The sequence below is a fragment of the Dendropsophus ebraccatus genome, chromosome 14 (assembly GCF_027789765.1).
Source record: "Dendropsophus ebraccatus isolate aDenEbr1 chromosome 14, aDenEbr1.pat, whole genome shotgun sequence".
NCBI classification, from domain to species: domain Eukaryota; kingdom Metazoa; phylum Chordata; class Amphibia; order Anura; family Hylidae; genus Dendropsophus; species Dendropsophus ebraccatus.
The window spans coordinates 28,629,380-28,648,972 of NC_091467.1; the positions used below are offsets into that span (position 1 = coordinate 28,629,380).

At 47.3% G+C, this 19,593-nt stretch overlaps 2 protein-coding genes across 2 annotated transcripts; one reads left to right on the forward strand and one right to left on the reverse strand.

The window, feature by feature from the left end:
- Positions 1–2,492: 2,492 nt before the first annotated feature.
- Positions 2,493–8,266, reverse strand: TMUB2 (transmembrane and ubiquitin like domain containing 2). The gene is made up of 3 exons (XM_069951739.1): positions 8,158–8,266; positions 6,082–6,731; positions 2,493–3,864 (listed from the first exon to the last, which is right to left on the reverse strand). Exons 2-3 carry the CDS (start codon positions 6,726–6,728, stop codon positions 3,501–3,503), a joined length of 1,011 nt encoding a protein of 336 aa, XP_069807840.1. The 5' UTR covers positions 6,729–6,731; positions 8,158–8,266; the 3' UTR covers positions 2,493–3,500.
- Positions 8,267–8,306: 40 nt separating this feature from the next.
- SPRTN (SprT-like N-terminal domain) lies at positions 8,307–16,272 on the forward strand. The gene is made up of 5 exons (XM_069951738.1): positions 8,307–8,683; positions 11,577–11,676; positions 11,951–12,079; positions 13,207–13,477; positions 13,871–16,272. Exons 1-5 carry the CDS (start codon positions 8,391–8,393, stop codon positions 14,512–14,514), a joined length of 1,437 nt encoding a protein of 478 aa, XP_069807839.1. The 5' UTR covers positions 8,307–8,390; the 3' UTR covers positions 14,515–16,272.
- The last annotated feature ends 3,321 nt before the right edge of the window (positions 16,273–19,593 follow it).

Genomic DNA, 19,593 nt, shown 5'->3' on the forward strand with positions numbered 1-19,593 from the left:
TAATTGGGTTTATTAGGCAAATATGCCATTCTCTGCATTCAAAAAGCCTTTCCCCAGGTCCCCCCCCCCCTCTCTTATTCACTGTTCATTATCAGGAAATCTCAGTCGAGCCCTGTGTAACCTATGGAGAGGGGAGGAGGGAGATTAGTCACCAGCAGAGAACAAAGGATTACACAGTGGGAGCTGTATGAAAGCCACATTTAGAGGTCAGTGCTGACTTCAGAGTAGATAGCCCAGTGATGTAGCTGTAAATTAACTTTTAGTTGTCCTGATTTGGTGTCTCCTCTCCCTCCACCCCTCCCTTCTCCATAGAAAACCATAAAGACAGGGGGAGAGCTTCAAACTGCTTTTTTTAAGATAAAAATGCATTTTTCGGCTAATAAACTCTATTACAAAGTTTCTTAAAACCGTCTTTACTATTTATTTCTGGGGGAAAAAAATGACATATGAAGGTTCCCCATCCCTGCTGTAGAACCACAACCCTCAACCTGTATACAGCTTTTCCTGACTGCTGTACTGAACTATAGTTGTATCCATGTATTCCTGGACTCCATTCAACCTCAGCCACCGGTAATCAAATGCCGAACAATCGGACTTGAGCATGTTGAGTTGCGCTTATCTCTAATCCCTATGCCTCACCGTGTCTTACCTGAAATATAAGCATCGGCAGTCGATTAGTTCTGCCTACAGAAAATCGTTATGCATTCCGAATCGGAGCGGTTTTCTAGACAGAACTAAATTTAGTTAATGCATTCTATATATCTATCTATCTATCTATCTATCTATATATATATATATATATATAATATGACTCCTGTCTAGTTGTTAGCACTGATACCACTAAAGGAATCAGGAGATGATGCAATGTGGCGGGATTTGTAGACTAATAGCTAAGCGGTCAGTGATTGTTCTCTATAGATAGCCCTCAGTGTAGCTGACTATATATAGGACATGTATCCTATTACTGTGCCCCTGAGTGACCAGGAGACAGAAGAGCTGGAAAAAAAAATCTCTACACTGACCTGAACCTGATCTATTACAGGGCATACCCTTCCCTATAATAACTTAGGGAGGGCACGGGCACAGAGGGCAAAACCGTGCTCTAAGGCAGCTATGCCTGATCTGTGCAGGTCCAGCAATGTGCACAATTTTTAAAGGCATTAGATGCCAGAGATTGAGCTTCTTGCTCTTGGTATTTACGAGCTGAACGCATGTGAACCAGGCCTAAGAATTTTATGTTCCAAGGATCTGCCCCACCAGCCTTGATTGATAGATCTTTCCCTGCCTGGGTATAGTGAAAGATCTTTGAGGACAGCTATTTTGCATATTTCTTTCCCATGGTGCATTGCTTGACTCATAAGGCTCCTGCTAGCTTGGTGGTCTTAAAGTGTCACTGTCATTTTATTTTTATTTTTTTGCTGATATCAATAGTCCAGGCGATTTAAAGAAACTTTGTAATTGGGTTTATTAACCGAAAAATGCATTTTTATCATGAAAAAGCAGTTTGAAGCTCTCCCCCCTGTCTTCATGGTTCTCCTATGGAGAGGGGAGGGGTGGAGGGAGATGAGGCACCAAAGTAGGACAACAAAGAGTTAATTTACAAGTACATCACCAGGCTATCTCCTCTGACAGTCAGCACTGACGTCTCTGACCTCTGAATAGCGGCTTTTACACAGCTCTCGCTGTGTAATCCTTTGTTCTCTGCTGCAGACTAATCTCCCCCCCCCCCCTCCATAGAACAGACAGGGCCCGGCTGATGTAAAAGAGTCGAGTTTTAAGTTGAGCAGTGGATGAGAGAGAGGAGGGAGGGGGGGGGGGGACCTGGGGAAAGGCTTTTCGTTAGCAGATAATGGCATATTTGCCTAATAAACCCAACTACAAAGTTTCTTAAAATCGCCTGGACTATTGATTTCTGCAAAAATAAATGAAACAACAGTGCCACTTTAAGGAAACAAGGACATACCTGTACACCTGGCCCTTTCACGTCATTTCCGGGTGATAGGCCCTTTGCACATGAATTCCTTACAGCAATATTTCACAAACTGCTTTTCTAGGTGTGCAAAATTACAACCCCCATCATACCAGGACAGCCAAGGAGCCACAGGTTGGGGATCGGAAGGTCAATGAACAGATTGCTGTCAGTAAGGGACCCACAATATGAGTGGCTTTACACGGCCATATTTAGCGTATGTCTCATGGGTCTCCAAACTGTGGCCCTACAGCCGTTGCAATACTACATTTCCCATCATGCCTAGACACCCAAATCTACAGCTTTAGCTGCAGGGGCATAATGGGAATTGTGGTTTTGCAACAGCTGTAGAGCCACAGTTTGGAGACCCATGCCTTAGCTGATCGAGCCTCATATGAGCCATGCTTGTTACAAGATGCCTACTAGACCCAATGACCATGAGTCTACCTCAAATTATATAGAAGCGAGCTACAGGAGACAGCCCCATACACGTGAATAAAGAGTAAGGCTCTGACCCCCCGAATCCAGTTCAGAAGAAGCAAAATTATTTTATTCATTCATATATTAACCCTGTAGATTCATATTTAAAATAGGATGAAAATCATCAGAGCCGTCCGCCTCTCGGTAGCATTGTCTTTGTTGGAGAGTCGGAGGGTGATGCAACCTTCTCATCAGCAAAGCTCTCGTGTCTTATTTCTTATCCTGTACAGGTCTCGCTGCTTTCACTCCATCCACAATACAGCACAGATAAATAATTACAAGGGCGGATTGTAAGACGGACTCCGCACCGTGATACCAAGATGGAGAGGCTGTCAAGACCACCCCCCACCCTGAAGGACACGTCAGCTGATGATAAGGATTATCAAGGGGGTATAGAGCCATTAGATATCCTCCCAGATTTTATAAGAAGTCTTCTCAATGAGATGAGGTGCAGATACTGCTAAAATAAAACCTGCGTGGGTCCTAAAACAGTGCACCACGACATGCACACAATCCCCGAAACCTGTGGTTTACTCGACTTCAACATGCATCATCCGAATGTCATACAAGACACAAAAGATCACATGTGAGGGCCTTGGGTTAAGGTCTAGTGTGATTCTTAAGGTGGCCTATAGTAATAGACTGTGTAAATATTGCTTGGTGACCAGGATTCCACCTTTATAGGAGCCTTACTTCTAAAGCCGTCTGGAGGTGGGATCACAAGGATACTGCCTGCTAGATCCTTCCTCCATAGCATAGTGATGACCTCAATGCCCGCATTGCGTCTTAAAGGTTGTGGGGTGATGCTGTATGGCATAATGTGGACCTGTTAAACAAGGCCTATAGGGATAGATCGGGGCACCATGACAATAGGCATATCTCATACCGCACAATTAATTTATACCGCATAAAATCATACTCAGTACCGCCGGATTAAGTCTGATTTAAGGTACTGGTGACCTGATACACAATACATCTCAGAGGCTTTCTTGGTTCATCCCATAGAATAATTCTAGTCCAATGTTCCTGTACCCTCGCTGCCCCGTGTGTCTTATCGTCCATACATGCCAAAGACCAAAAAGCTGAAGAATACGGTGACCCCCACCAAGGAAACGGTGGCGGGAGCCGTGAAAAACTGACGGTAATTGATCCGGAAATACCAGATCAGGGCCAACATGACCACAAAGACTGGGATCATCAGGTTACCGATGGGAGGCGTGAGGCCTGCGTGCTCCTGGGAAGTCCCTCCTGATTCAGGTCCCACCGGGGAGGAGGAGGCGGTGGCCTGAGAGCGGTGGCAGTGGATGACGCAGTTGTCTGTGATGTGGAGGGAGCGCAGGGTCTGGGTGGAGTCATGGAGGAGCTGTCCCTGGAAGATGAGCTTCATCTGCGGCTCCTGACCGGGGAAGTACTTACTGGTGCAAGAAAGACAAGAAGGAAGAGTAAGAAAGGAAAAAGCCAAGAGGCGTGTACAGAACTGTGCTCAACCACCATCACTGTGCTCTATGGTCACATCCATTATCACAACTATAAAGCCGGGGGGGGGAGCAGTGAGCATTTGCCTCTAGAACCCGAGCACTCTGCATTGGATTGTTAATGGTGGCTGGTCTTAGGCTGTATCCCGGCTTTTAGGATTGCCTAGGGCTGCATCCAACTTCTTCAGCCACCAGTAATCAAATGCAGAGTGTACCGTTTGGATGAACCCGAGTGTGCTTGAGGTTCACTCATGTCTAGTAATATAACAGCTGTGCCGCCATCTAGCACCAAAGCTTGACTCTCTTCTGTTCTTTCTAAGGCCCTATTACACAGAGTGATAATCTGCCGATTCCGCAGATTATCACCCTGTGTAATAAAGTAAACCATCATCAGAAGAAACAATTATCCGCTGATCGTTGTCTTTAAACATGCTTAAAAATCATTGTCCACCGCCCATGCATCGCTACGTGTAATAGTGATACGAGGAATAGGTAAAGTAAAATTATAAACTTTATACTTTAACAATTAAAAAAAAATTCACCACCATAGTTTATTCCATGACAGAGGTGCAACAGATAGACAGGTAGACCTGTAGATTGTGTATCCTTGTTTATCCCCCTCCCTGCTGCTCCTCCGTCATGGAATAATCTATAGTTGCTATTCACATTGGACACTTATTTCACCCCACCGTGATCTTGCTAAGCTGACTGTAAATGGTAGGAGTACTTGTTCACTGACTGGTTCCATCCATCTGTATCTTGTGACTGAAACTTTATACTTTACCTCTCCACGCTCCCCGGTGTCCTAGCTTCTTCCCACTCACCGCAGTGGCCAATGTCACACCTGAAGCCATCTGTGCAGTGACAGACCGCTCAGGCAATCACTGGTCGCAGCACTGTCCCCTCTCAGCCAGTGATTGGCTGAGTGACCTGTCACTTCAGAGACTGCTTTAGCAGTGCCAGCGGCAGCTGCAGTGAGTGGGGAGGAGCTAGAACGACACCAGAGAGTGTGGGGGATGGTAAAATATATACTTATACTTAAAGAGACGGCGCCGTTCTATCTGTGGGTCATATTAAAGAGGATGTACCTGATAATATATGTACCTTTAAAATATATACTTTATTTACTATATACCCCTAAGGTAACATGGTCATCTAACAATGTCAGTGCAGCCCCTGCATAACGATCATTAAGCCGTCTAATAGGCTCAGTCTCCATCTAACAGATCAGCCTTCGCTTACATTAAATGTGGGGCTCTGATTCACCCCAACTTTCCCAGTGGTAACAGCAGGTTCCTCTCTCTACACTTCCCACAGTATCTTCCAGATCCCAGCAGCCTCTTCTTCCTACTTCTCCAGTAGATCCCAGCATCCCCTGCCTCTACTTCACCAGTGGATACCAGCAACCCCTTCCTATTTGTCCAGTAGACCCCAGCAGTCCCTCCCTCCTATCTCCTCCAGCTGATCCCAACAGCCCCCTTCCTCATATTTCTTCAGTGGATCTGAGCAGATCCTTTCTTTTACTTCTCCAGTAGATCACAGCATCCCATGCCTCCTACCTCTCCAGTATATCCCAGCAGCCTCTACCTCCTACTTCTGTAGTAGATCCCAGCAGCCCCAGCCTACATCTCCAGTAGATCCCAGCATCCCATGCCCCCTACCTCTCCAGTATATCCCAGCAGCCTCTACCTCCTACTTCTCTAGTAGATCCCAGCAGCCTCTACCTCCCTCTTCTTCAGTAGATCCCAACAGCCCCTGCCTCCTTCTTACTTTACAAGCAGAACCTAAAGTATACACAACAGGGGGCTATATTGTGGTGTGGACCCTCCCCTACCCATGCAGGGGCAGCACAAATTCCTCCCATTATGTGACAGTCGCTGTACGCTCTCTGTATGCCAGACACATTGGCTACCTGGCTACTGGGATGTCACCTGAGTCATCCCCTAAATCTCAGCGTTGCACAATACAGAGCTTACACCTCTCCATCTACTCTATCTGGTCTGACAACATTCTTAAGGGAATTGGTCAGAAACCTGACAGCACCGCACATCCATCTATACACAGCAATGTCCTCTACAGCCATGCACACTAGCACAGCAGAGGACATAAGGTGGCCACATCATGTGTGGAAAAATGCACCAGACAAGGCCTCCTCACCTTTTCAATGTCCCAATGGTGTCATCTGGCCTCACTAAAGCCAGTTCTTCGGTTTCGTTGAGGAACTTGAGCCTGACTGTGATCATTCCTTCTTCGGTCTGGTTCTGCTCCTGGACCGCGCTGCCCTTCTTCCTCCATTCTCGGCCTATACTCCGCCGCCGGATACCAGAATCCTGCTCTTTACCTTCCTCTTCCTCCGGACCTTTAGTTCTTGCTACTCCCTGAGAAGCCTCCTGACCTGCGGCGTCTCCTGCCCCCTGCACTTCCTCCTCTTCACTTGCAGGGGGCGCTGGCTGACCACGTTTAGGCACTCCTTGGATATCCAGCATCTGATCCAGGGTGGCGTTTTCAGTGTCTGTATCTTGCTCACCTCCTTGGCCTTGCTCCCCTTCTTCTGGTTTTTCTACCTGAGGCTCCACAGCTCGTGGTGGCTCTGGACTGGGAGGCACAGGGTTACTGAGGCCTATAAGAGGTTCTCTACGCCCGGTGGGTATCAGACTGCCCAGCAGAGGGTCGTTGCCTTCGGCTACATAGGTGGACAGCCATGCCAGTACTAGAGCTAGGAGTAAGATAAAAATCCCCACTACCACAGTCACCTCATCACCGAGCCCCTCTATCATGGTGGGCGGGGGCGACTCCATGCCCATGTCCTAGGAAGAAAAGGGAAAATTATATTAAATTAAACCTTTTATTCAATATCAACAATGATGTCAAGTTCTCGTTACACGGATCCAAACCCGAAAACTTTCCTCTCCGTTCAATTTCTTGCTGCCCAAATCACACTGGTGGGTTCAATGGCTTCCATCACTTTGTATAAGGAGCTGCCATAACTTGTGTCCCCATGGAGGAGGAGTCACTTCATAGCACATTGCAGGTCACCACTAAGACCAATAAGTGTCCACTCATCCCTATGGCCGTTTGTTTAAGGGGTTTATAAGATTTTCTATTAGTAACAGCGCCACTCTGGTTGGAATCTGATCACTGAGGATGTCATGTATTGCACCCCACCTGATCTAATAGTGAGGTCCAAGCCTGGGAAACCCCTTTAAGCACATGAGTTAGGAGCACAGGCATCTAATAACTCTATAAGTAGCGTCTTCCTGATGTTCACAGACATTATCAGGCCCAATGACGGGCGCTGCACGTGGCACATAATGTAGGTCAGGTTAGGGTAATGGCCGCACCCATATGACAGCCTGACAAAAATAACCATACACTGCAATATCATCAATCTACCAGGCACTCAGCCAAGAGTCCACAGTCTCTACAACTCCCAGCATGCAACATGCTCATCCACTGACAGCAGAGATTTTTTTATTTTATAATTCTTTAGCTTCATGAAATAAACTTTAAGCACCACAAATGCTAGATGCTATATGATCTGCTGCCTGATGTTTGTCACAAACATCCCGATGTACTACAACTCCCAGCATGCCCATCCGACCTTCAGCTGAACCCGCTGAGCATCCGAGGCAGCGTTCCCAAACTTGTTGATCTTCAGCGGCAGCAGAACTACAACTCCCAGCATGCCCTGATAGCCTTCGGCTGAACTGACCAGGCATCCGAAGCGGATTTCCTCAACGTGTTGCAAAACTACAACTCCCAACCCTATAGTTGTCTGGCCACGACGGGGGATGGAGTTTTGCAACACACTGGAGAGCATTGCTTTACGGTTGTCGGTGCAGGATGGGAGATGTAGTTCTGCAATGGCGTTGGGGATCAGCTGATCACCACAAAGCAGATGGTGACTGCAATCAGTCCATGAAATCACAGATCAGGTGATCACATTAATCAATGTATATTGTGGAACTACTACACCCAGCCTGACAGTCAGGGCATGATGGTAGCTGTAGTCCCACCCCAGCTGGAGGCCATATGCCTCTATAAGAGCTGATGGTATACTGGGCCTGCGCCATATACACTATACAGCACCCAGTACACATATACCCGGGGACGTCATGTTTACAATGAGACAAGAACCGCCTACTCCTCCCCACAGCACAAAAACACAGTCACCGGCAGGCAGCTAATTACAAAATGACGTCAGAGAGTGAGGCAAGACATGACGTCACTCACCGCCGGCCACCGCTGGGGTCCTGACAGTCCCAATCCAGACCACCCGACACAGGAAGGCGTGGCGTCAGCTAGACTGCGACCGGGGAGGCGTGTCCATGTGACGTCATCGGAGCGGGACGGCAGTTATACAACAACTCCACTGGGTGGGTCATGTGACAGGTCTGGGCGGGGTCAAGCGGTGCTGCCAATCAATCCCCCCGGCCGTTTGGAAGAGTCGTTATGGCGGCGGAGTGATGGACGCGGATCTGCTGTTGGCGATACAGCTGCAGGAGGAGTATGACCGGGAGGAGGCGGCCGGGGAGAGCCGGCGGGGGCAGCAAGGCTCCAAGACCGCCACCGCCGCTGCTACCGGGCACCCGGGATCCAAGACCAATGGTCACCCCCCGCTCATGGCTGTAGTGGACCCGTCCTGGGAGCTGCTGGACCCCAACCCGAACATACATGAGCTCTTCCTGCAGTTCAATGCGATGTTCTTCTGGGGGAAGCTGGTCGGGGTGGAGGTGAAGTGGAGCCACAGGATGACGCTGTAAGACTCGCTACATCTCCCTGAATGCAAGGCAGCCAAGTGTCGCCCCATATACCCCACACAGGAATGTTCCACATGATAGGTGATGGTAGGGCTCCATCCGCATGATAGGTGATGGTAGGGCTCCATCCGCATGATAGGTGATGGTAGGGCTCCATCCGCATGATAGGTGATGGTAGGGCTCCATCCGCATGATAGGTGATGGTAGGGCTCCATCCGCATGATAGGTGATGGTAGGGCTCCATCCGCATGATAGGTGATGGTAGGGCTCCATCCGCATGATAGGTGATGGTAGGGCTCCATCCGCATGATAGGTGATGGTAGGGCTCCATCCGCATGATAGGTGATGGTAGGGCTCCATCCCTATGATAGGTGATGGTAGGGCTCCATCCGCATGATAGGTGATGGTAGGGCTCCATCCGCATGATAGGTGATGGTAGGGCTCCATCCGCATGATAGGTGATGGTAGGGCTCCATCCGCATGATAGGTGATGGTAGGGCTCCATCCGCATGATAGGTGATGGTAGGGCTCCATCCGCATGATAGGTGATGGTAGGGCTCCATCCTCATGATAGGTGATGGTAGGGCTCCATCCGCATGATAGGTGATGGTAGGGCTCCATCCTCATGATAGGTGATGGTAGGGCTCCATCCTCATGATAGGTGATGGTAGGGCTCCATCCGCATGATAGGTGATGGTAGGGCTCCATCCTCATGATAGGTGATGGTAGGGCTCCATCCGCATGATAGGTGATGGTAGGGGTCCATCCGCATGATAGGTGATGGTAGGGCTCCATCCTCATGATAGGTGATGGTAGGGCTCCATCCTCATGATAGGTGATGGTAGGGCTCCATCCTCATGATAGGTGATGGTAGGGCTCCATCCTCATGATAGGTGATGGTAGGGCTCCATCCGCATGATAGGTGATGGTAGGGCTCCATCCGCATGATAGGTGATGGTAGGGCTCCATCCGCATGATAGGTGATGGTAGGGCTCCATCCGCATGATAGGTGATGGTAGGGCTCCATCCGCATGATAGGTGATGGTAGGGCTCCATCCGCATGATAGGTGATGGTAGGGCTCCATCCGCATGATAGGTGATGGTAGGGCTCCATCCGCATGATAGGTGATGGTAGGGCTCCATCCGCATGATAGGTGATGGTAGGGCTCCATCCTCATGATAGGTGATGGTAGGGCTCCATCCGCATGATAGGTGATGGTAGGGCTCCATCCTCATGATAGGTGATGGTAGGGCTCCATCCTCATGATAGGTGATGGTAGGGCTCCATCCGCATGATAGGTGATGGTAGGGCTCCATCCTCATGCTAGGTGATGGTAGGGCTCCATCCGCATGATAGGTGATGGTAGGGGTCCATCCGCATGATAGGTGATGGTAGGGCTCCATCCGCATGATAGGTGATGGTAGGGCTCCATCCGCATGATAGGTGATGGTAGGGGTCCATCCGCATGATAGGTGATGGTAGGGGTCCATCCGCATGATAGGTGATGGTAGGGGTCCATCCGCATGATAGGTGATGGTAGGGCTCCATCCGCATGATAGGTGATGGTAGGGCTCCATCCGCATGATAGGTGATGGTAGGGCTCCATCCGCATGATAGGTGATGGTAGGGCTCCATCCGCATGATAGGTGATGGTAGGGCTCCATCCGCATGATAGGTGATGGTAGGGGTCCATCCGCATGATAGGTGATGGTAGGGCTCCATCCGCATGATAGGTGATGGTAGGGCTCCATCCGCATGATAGGTGATGGTAGGGCTCCATCCGCATGATAGGTGATGGTAGGGCTCCATCCGCATGATAGGTGATGGTAGGGCTCCATCCGCATGATAGGTGATGGTAGGGCTCCATCCGCATGATAGGTGATGGTAGGGCTCCATCCGCATGATAGGTGATGGTAGGGCTCCATCCGCATGATAGGTGATGGTAGGGCTCCATCCGCATGATAGGTGATGGTAGGGCTCCATCCGCATGATAGGTGATGGTAGGGCTCCATCCGCATGATAGGTGATGGTAGGGCTCCATCCTCTGGGACCCCCAGCCATCACAAGATCCCAAGCTCAGAGCCTGGCTATGTGTAGAAGTTCCATAGACGTTGAATAGAACGGAGGCCAAACATGAGGACAGCGGATTGGTGGAGGTCCCAGTGGTTGGACGCCCACATGATGGAAGGAGACAATACTTCCCATCTTAGGATAACACTTAAAGGGGTAATCTGTCAAAAGTATATTTCCTTTAAATCCTCTGGTTTCAGAAATTTTCCTTCTTTTGACAGTTCCTGACATGGACAGTGGTGTCAGCAGGGAGCTTTGTGTAAGACTGGAGAGAATACACTACTTCCTGCAGGACATACAGCAGCTGATAAGTACTGGAGCAGAGGAGATTTTTAAATTGAAGTAAATTACAAATCTCTATAACTTTCTGAAACCAGTTTGTTTGAAAGAAAAATATTCTCGCCAGATAACCCCTTTAACCTCAGTGTTCTCCAACTGTGGCAAAACTTAAAGTGACTGTACCACCAGGCCCAGGCTGAAGCACTGGAGGCGGGTCGACTCACCCTTAGTGGGAAGAAACCCCAGCCCCTCCATGGCGTGACTCCATTAGAATCAATGGAACCCTATCATAGGGGGGAGGGGGTCGGCCCGCCTCCAGTGCTTCAGCCTGCTCCTGCTGGTACAGTCACTTTAATTTCTAGCATTCCCTGACAACTGAAGGCAGACTGCATGCTGAGAGTTGTGGGGAACAACAAATTGGGGGACTCTGCCTTTGCATGTTCTGCTGAGCACTGATAGAGCATGCTGGGAGTTTTAGTTTTGCAGCAGCTGCTGACGGTGAAGGATGATGAGTCATGTGACCTGTATCTTGTCTCCCCCAGATGTGCGGGGGTGTGTTCCTATGAAGGACGAGGAGGACTATGCTCGATACGTCTCAGCAAACCCCTGCTGCAGCTCAGACCGAGGAAAGACCTGGTAGAGGTAGGTGGCCTTATGACATTGGAGGATTCCCACCAGATCCGCAGGATAAGGGGGTCCTGTGTTCTCCGCCATTGCTGCCGCCAGTCAATCTACAGGCCGACCGGAGACCTTGTACTCTCCCATTACCTTTATATGGTGTACCCCTTAACTCTACATAAACATGGAGCCCTGGACCCTGTTCTCCTGGTCCCAGCAGTCGGATCCCCACTGATCAGACACTTATCACCCGTCCTGTGGAGACCCCCTTTAATGATTTTTCTGGTTTCTTTTGCAGACTCTTCTCCATGAGATGATTCACGCCCTTCTCTTTGTCACTGACAACAATAAGGACCACGACGGTCACGGGCCGGAGTTCCACAAACACATGAACCGTATCAATGGTCTGACTGGTTCTAAGATATCGGTGAGTGGAACAGTGGACTGGGTCCTGGGTATCTGGGTGGCATTCACTCGCTACTATGGCTGCCCAGTACATGCGGTTATACATGTGCCAGTGTTGATTTGTACGGTAAGGCAGAGTTCTTTATATGTACTGTATGGCCACATTAGTTGTGCATAGCTTGGCAGTTTTGTTTAGTACCATATGGCAGAATCATTTGTTTAGTATCATATGGCAGCACTCTCTGTACTATACCCAGCATGGTGATATTAGTGTGGTACCATATGGCAGCACTGTCTGTACTGTACCCAGTATGGTAATACTAGTGTGGTACCATATGGCAGCACTTTCTGTACTGTACCCAGTATGGTAATACTATTGTGGTAACATATGGCAGCACTCTCTGTACTGTACCCAGCATGGTGATATTAGTGTTGTACCATATGGCAGCACTCTCTGTACTGTACCCAGCATGGTGATATTAGTGTTGTACCATATGGCAGCACTCTCTGTACTATACCCAGCATGGTGATACTAGTGTGGTAACATATGGCAGCACTGTCTGTACTGTACCCAGCATGGAAATACTAGTGTGGTACCATATGGCAGCACAGTCTATACTGTACCCAGCATGGTAATACTATTGTGGTACCATATGGCAGCACTTTCTGTACTGTACCCAGCATGGTGATACTATTGTGGTAACATATGGCAGCACTTTCTGTACTGTACCCAGTATGGTGATACTAGTGTGGTACCATTTGGCAGCACTTTCTGTACTGTACCCAGCATAGTGATACTAGTGTTGTACCATATGGCAGCACTTTCTGTACTGTACCCAGCATGGTGATACTATTGTGGTAACATATGGCAGCACTTTCTGTACTGTACCCAGCATGGTGATACTATTGTGGTAACATATGGCAGCACTGTCTGTACTGTACCCAGCATGGTGATACTAGTGTTGTACCATTTGGCAGCACTTTCTGTACTGTACCCAGCATGGTGATACTAGTGTTGTACCATATGGCAGCACTGTCTGTACTGTACACGATATGGTGGCATTACGTACCCGTCTAGTGTGGGCCCGCCTCATATTCACCCCTGTAAACTCTCCTCTGCATGTTCTCTGTCTTGTTCTGTGTGATCAGGTTTACCACAGCTTCCACGATGAGGTGGAGGAGTACAGAAAACATTGGTGGAAGTGTAATGGACCCTGTCAGAATAGACCTCCGTATTTTGGTTACGTGAAGCGCTCGATGAACCGAGCTCCATCCAAACTCGATCCTTGGTGGTCCGAACATCAGAGGTCCTGTGGAGGGACATATATAAAAGTGAAGGAGCCGGAGAAGAAGGCTGATAAAGACAAGAAGAAGGATAGCGCCTCTGACAAGCAGCCGAGTAATATCCCGGAAGTAAAAGGTATTGCAAACATGGTGGCATCCTCCTGAATCACCTTCCGCTCTCCTGCTGCTTTTCCCTCTTTTTTATCTGAGTAATAAGAGTATGTCTGCACAGTTCACAGGCCGCAGCCTCTCCTAGACCTTAGACCAGGGGTAGGGAACCTTGTCTCTCCAGCTGTTTCAAAACTACAACTCCCATCATTGTAGTTTTGCAACAGCTAAAGAGCCAAGGATCCCTACCTCTGCCTTAGACCAACATCTGTCTCTCCAGCATCCTGCTTATAATGTGGAATGGTCTATACAACTGTACCATGATTTGACCACACCTTACTGAAGCATGGCATCATGGGACACATAGTTTCCTGACCTACTAAGTCAATGTGACATAATGTTATACTTTCCCTTCTTGCAGGAAAACCGGAGAAGGCTGACATCCGTTCATTTTTTCCATTCAGCGGCACCGGTTACAGACTGGGACAGCCCAGTCAGGTGTCGGTCTTGGTGACGGTCCGTAGCCCCCCGCCGCCATCGTCTTCCACTAAAGCCATAACAAGCCCTCCAGTGAAACCAGTGCAGACCACCAGTGCCTTGTCCACCGTTCTCAACAAAAACATCAACCCAAGGCCCAACCTGCCCAAAGTGTCCGTGGCAAACACCAAAGTGTTCAAAAATATCAATGGCTCTCCGATAAGGCTCCCTGCAAAGGACAGGAATGTTTCCAAACTATCAGGGTCAAAAGTTGGCACTCTGGACAGCTATACCCAGAAGAGGCTGTCCTTTGTAGTGCCAACCAGTTCTCAGGGTGCCCCATCTACCTCACAGGGATCAAGCCGTGACGAGAGTCAAGACCGACCTCCAAAAAGACCTCGTCTGGAGACACAAACCTCCAAAGACAACTTCCAGGGAGGCAGCTCCATTAGGGAAGCACCAGTCGTAGTTCTAGATGAGGAACCGTCGTCCAACCCCACAGTCGGGATGGTGAGCTGCCCGGTGTGTGGAGCCAAGGTGCAGGAAACCAAGATCAATGACCATCTGGACAGCTGCTTAAATGGCTAAGACGGAAGACAATGGATGCTGCCTCCTGTGGTTTTTTCCTTATTCCTTCACCTCCTTGGGGTGTTTAGACCTTTCTAACTAATGCTGCTTAATATTAGGAGGGTGTCTATATCCTGGACCACTGAGGAATATGTGTGTGGTGGTAGTGGATGAGACAAGCAGGAAAGATTTTACTTATCAGTGTCCACAATATAGGTGCTAAGCATCTGATGCTGGGACCCCTAGTTATGGCAAGAATGGGCTTTCAAGTCCAACTGGTTGAATGGGGCAGAGGTAGAACATGAGCATTGAATCTGAGTTCGTGCTGTGCTTGACCTCCCCTTAGTTCATTTAGAGGGACTTCGGATCCCTGTTCTTACAATGTTTGGGGGTACAGACCCCCATTTATCATAAGGTATTAATATGGGACACACCTTTTATCATGTTTTATTCACTGTAGAGGCAAAAAGCAATAAGTGTGTCAAATACTGAGACCACAATGTGCAAAATTTGCAGAGAATACAAGCCCTTGATTCATCGCCTTCTTTTGCTTATCTCATTGTTATATTTAAAGGGGTTATCCAATGCTACATGAACATAGCCACTTTTTTCCAGAGACAGCACCACTCTTGTTTCCAGTTCAGGTGCGGTTTGCAATTAAGCGCCATTCACTTCAATGGAACTGAGTTATATAAACTCACCCGAACTGAAGACAAGATTGGTGCTGTCTCTGGAAGAAAGTGGCCATGTTTTTGTGGTGCTGAATAAACCCTTTAACTGTTTTAGTACCTAGGAAAGCTGGGTGACTTTCAATATGGCCACCATAAAAGCTTACTTAAACAGGCACTGTCACTTTAAAGGAAAAAAAAAAAAAGTTAACATGAAAAAGCTTTGATTGGTTAAGGTCTGAATTTTCGTTAGAGCCAGGAGACGCACTCTGCTAAGCTCTTAACTCCCCAGTTTGCTATCCCTTCCATTGGACTACATTGTACATCTATAAAGTCTCTTGTCCCAACTTGGTGGGAGTCTGAACACCCAGACCCTGATCAAAACTTTTGACATGTTTCTCCAGTGTCAAAAGTTAGAGGGACGCTTTAAAAAGGTTGAACAGTACTGGAAAAACATGTCTGTATTTCTTCCAGAAACAGTGCCACACTGGTCCACAGGTTGTGTGTGGTATTGCTGTTTGGCTACATTGAAGGCTTGAGCTGTAATACCACACATGACCTGTAGAGAAGGGTGGTCTTGTTTTTTGCAAGAAAGCAAAGAGATGTCTTTCTGATTCTGTTGGTAGCCAGTTCACCTCTCTCTAGTGACAAGCTCTGTGCCAACCCTCATGGCTGCCATATTGGCTTTTAGAAGCTAGGATGTCTCTAGGGCTTGTATTTACCTGTGATTTTATTATAAGTGCAATATAAGAGACCAAAGAGAGTCTTTCCTTTCTTGGTATTTAGTCCCCAGTGTCCGTTTTAAAGGTTCTACACATGTATCATGGGTAGAGGACGCCACACCGTGGGTTCCGTTTCATGGTCACCTGCCCAGTGTGGATGATGACAGCGCCACTCTTGTCTATAGGCAAAGTCTGGTATTGCAGTATTCAGTTGTATGGGGCTAATGTGCCATACCAGACAACACCTATGGGTAGGAAGTAGTGCTGGAAATTTGCTGAATGAGAATTGCACCCGCAGTTACATTGATGTGGGCCATGGTTTGTTTGGTTTTATTGTTTCTATGTTAAATTAAAAAGTTTTAATATTGAATAAAAACTTTTATAAAGTTCTTGTTTTAAGCAATAAATAGACCGGTAGAGAGTCTGTATGTGGCTGCTTTATACATGCTATAGGGTAGGGATCTTCAGCCTCTGGCTGTCCTACAATTTTCACCATGCCCTGACATTCATAGGGCAGTGGTCTGCAATCCGTGCCTCCACAGCTGTTGCATGCTGGGAGTTGTAGTTTTGCAACAGTGGGAGAGCCACAGGTTGCAGAAAGGGGCTTCTGTCAGTTAGTACTAGAGTTGAGCGAACTTCCAAAAGTTTGCAGCTTTTGACTAGCGGTGAGGCTGACTTAAAAACAGGGATGCATCCAACTTCAGCAGCCACCGCTAGTTAAATGCCAGACGAAGTCAGCATGCTCAAAGTTCGCTCAACTCTAGTTGGACATGCGCTGCACCTGCTTGTGCTACCCAGAACATCCTCCAGGGTGGCAGTGCCAATGACTCAGTCTTGATCTGATTTTCTTCCCAAGTTTAGTGTAACATTGTATCACAAAGTTCCAGATCTACACACATTACATATCTCCATTATTATAAAAGCTACATATGACCATTATTCGCTTTATGGCTCTGGTCACCTTTTAAGATTAATAAGATCACCACCATCCCGCAACTTACATAAACATGTTGCACCTGCCCTCTACTTTTAACTCTTTTGTGTTTTTTTTTTTTTTCCGTATGACCCACCTGTCAAGGCATCATGCACACTGTGCATAGAGTAGTGGTATATGTAGAATATGCAGAATATGAGACTCCTACCTCTGGGACCAGCACCCTTCTCTTTAGAACTAGTTTTCCCCTGTCTTGGTTTCGGTGGCCGAGCAGGTGAGTTTTACCCAGTTTACTTATCAAGTAGTTTTCCCTTTGGATGAGGGGTAAATGGTTAAGACCCCTGACGTTCATCAAAACAAAAGAAAAACGTCCTCCAAAAGGAGAGGACAGTGCTTTGGTCATTATCTATGGAGCAGCACATTTCCGCATTTGAAATGAATGTAGAACTTGTTGTGCATGCGCAGTTCACTCCTTTTATCGTAAGAGATACTTCTTTCAGTGATTGGTAGGGGTCCCTCAGCAATCAGATCCCCTTGGTGGTTTTAGTTAACCCCTATGCTATGAATTGGAGTTCTCTCAGAAACAGCATCACTCTCATCCTGGTTTGGGTGTGTTACTGCAGCTCAGCTCTGTTGAAGAGAATGAAGCAGAGTTGTAATACCACATACAACCTGAGGACACGTGTGGTGCTGTTTTGGGAAGAAAGCAGTTGTTTATCTTCTCCTGCATAACCCCTTTAAATTGTGGAGATAATCCTTCCATGGAAGTTGCTTACACAACATTGCAGACAACACACACACTACTTTTTTACAGTAAATTTAATATTACTATTATGCAATTTCCAAACCAGCTTTAATGTGCAAAGTTCTGTAAACAAGTCAGTAGGGAAAAAAAAAACCCTTGCACTTAAAGTGTACCTCTGCTTGTGGGGTTAATTTAAAAAAATTTGTTATGCAGCATGTCAGTTTTGCATTTGGTATCGGAATATGTTTCTGAGCACCTAACCTTCTCGCTGTGGATAACTATGCATAGGAGACAGCTTCCCGCTTCATCTTCAGTGCCATAGAAGTACATGGGTCTCTGCACACTAATCGCTAGAGACACAAGTTCAAGTTTATCCACATTAGTGAACCATGACCACTTTCTTCCAGAGACAGCACCACTCTTGCCTGTATAGCTGTAAAATTTTGTTGAGTGGGAATTCCCAATCATTTTTCCATTGGGTTCAATAGAACTCTGTAATAACAAAATATATAACAAAATGACCCTGAATACTGTATGTGAATATAGCTTTATCCTGTGTTCCCAACTCTTAACATCTAGGAGAGTTGTGTAAACTGGGTAAAACTGCTCACTGTTTGCTGAATCCCAGCAGAATAGGGGCAGGGGATTCCTCATTCTCAAGATATAGGCATGTGCCCTGTAGGTGGGATCTGCATCTGTTAGACATATATGCATGTTCTGTGGAATACCCCTTTAAGTTAGTGCCAACCTTTTGCGCTTACTCTTAAGGGAATCTGTCCGCTTCATTTGATGTTCCAAACTGCTGACACTGTTAGGGTGCCTTTACACAGAGAGATTTATCTGACAGATTTTTATAGCCAAAGCCAGAAATGGATTTGAAAAGAGAAATCTCTGTCTTTCCTTTATGACCTGTTCTCTGTTTACAGTGTGTTCCTGGCTTTGGCTTCAAAAATCTGTCAGATTTCTCTGTGTACAGGCACCAGTAGATGGAGGTTAGGTCAGGGGGACACATGGTGCCTTTCAAATAACTGGGCCTTCAGAATATAGAAAAACACCTTTATTCTACAGCAAAAGAGTCGAAGGCTTTCGCCTCCTCCCTCCCATACCTGATGCTGCTTGGGACTTCCAGGTGTCAATCAGCAGGGAGAGAGGAGGCAGTCCAGCTTGTAGCTATTCAGGAGCTTGGAAAAGTCTATTTGATTCTTTGTACCAGAGAATAAAAGTATTTGTCTATATTCTGGAAGCACAGACAGATATATAAAAGGTGCCATGTGTCTCCTTGACATAACCGCTATCTAAAGCCGTGTTCAGTGTTCCACATGGACGTGGAATGGCTGTAATGAAGCAGCCGCGCATATTCATACAGCTTCCCCACTCCCAGCATCTTATCACAGATACTGCAAGGGCAGGGGGAGGACTCCGTTACAGGCATTCCATGTCCGTGTTCTGTACGGAACATGCGGCCTAGAAGTGTCAGCAGCTTGGAACCTGAATTACAGGTGACAGATTTCCTTTAAATGATCCTGCAAGTGCTCTTTTGCAGTTGTCAGTCTGAATATACAGACTGCAGTGTAAAGTATAGGGGATACAGGAGGACATTTACAGTTAAAGGGGTAGTGCGGTCTAAAACATTGTGTCACTAAATAACACACATTACAAAGTTAAACAACATTGTAATGTGTGTTGTTTAAAGCGACTCTCTATCCACAATCTGACCCCCCTAAACCACTTGTACCTTCGGATAGCTGCTTTCAATCCAAGATCTGTCCTGCAGTCCGTTTGGCAGGTGATGCAGTTATTGTCTTAAAAAACAACTTTTAAATTTACAGCCCCGTGCCCTACAGGCGTGGCTTAGAATATCTGTGCCCTAACACAATCTAGGCTACTACCGTTGGGCACGGGGCTGCCAGTTTAAAAGTAGTTTTTTTAGAACAATAACTGAATCACCTGCTAAACGGACCCCAGAACAGATCTTGGATTAAAAGCAGCTATCTGAAGGTACAAGTGGTTTGGGGGGGTCAGATTGTGGGT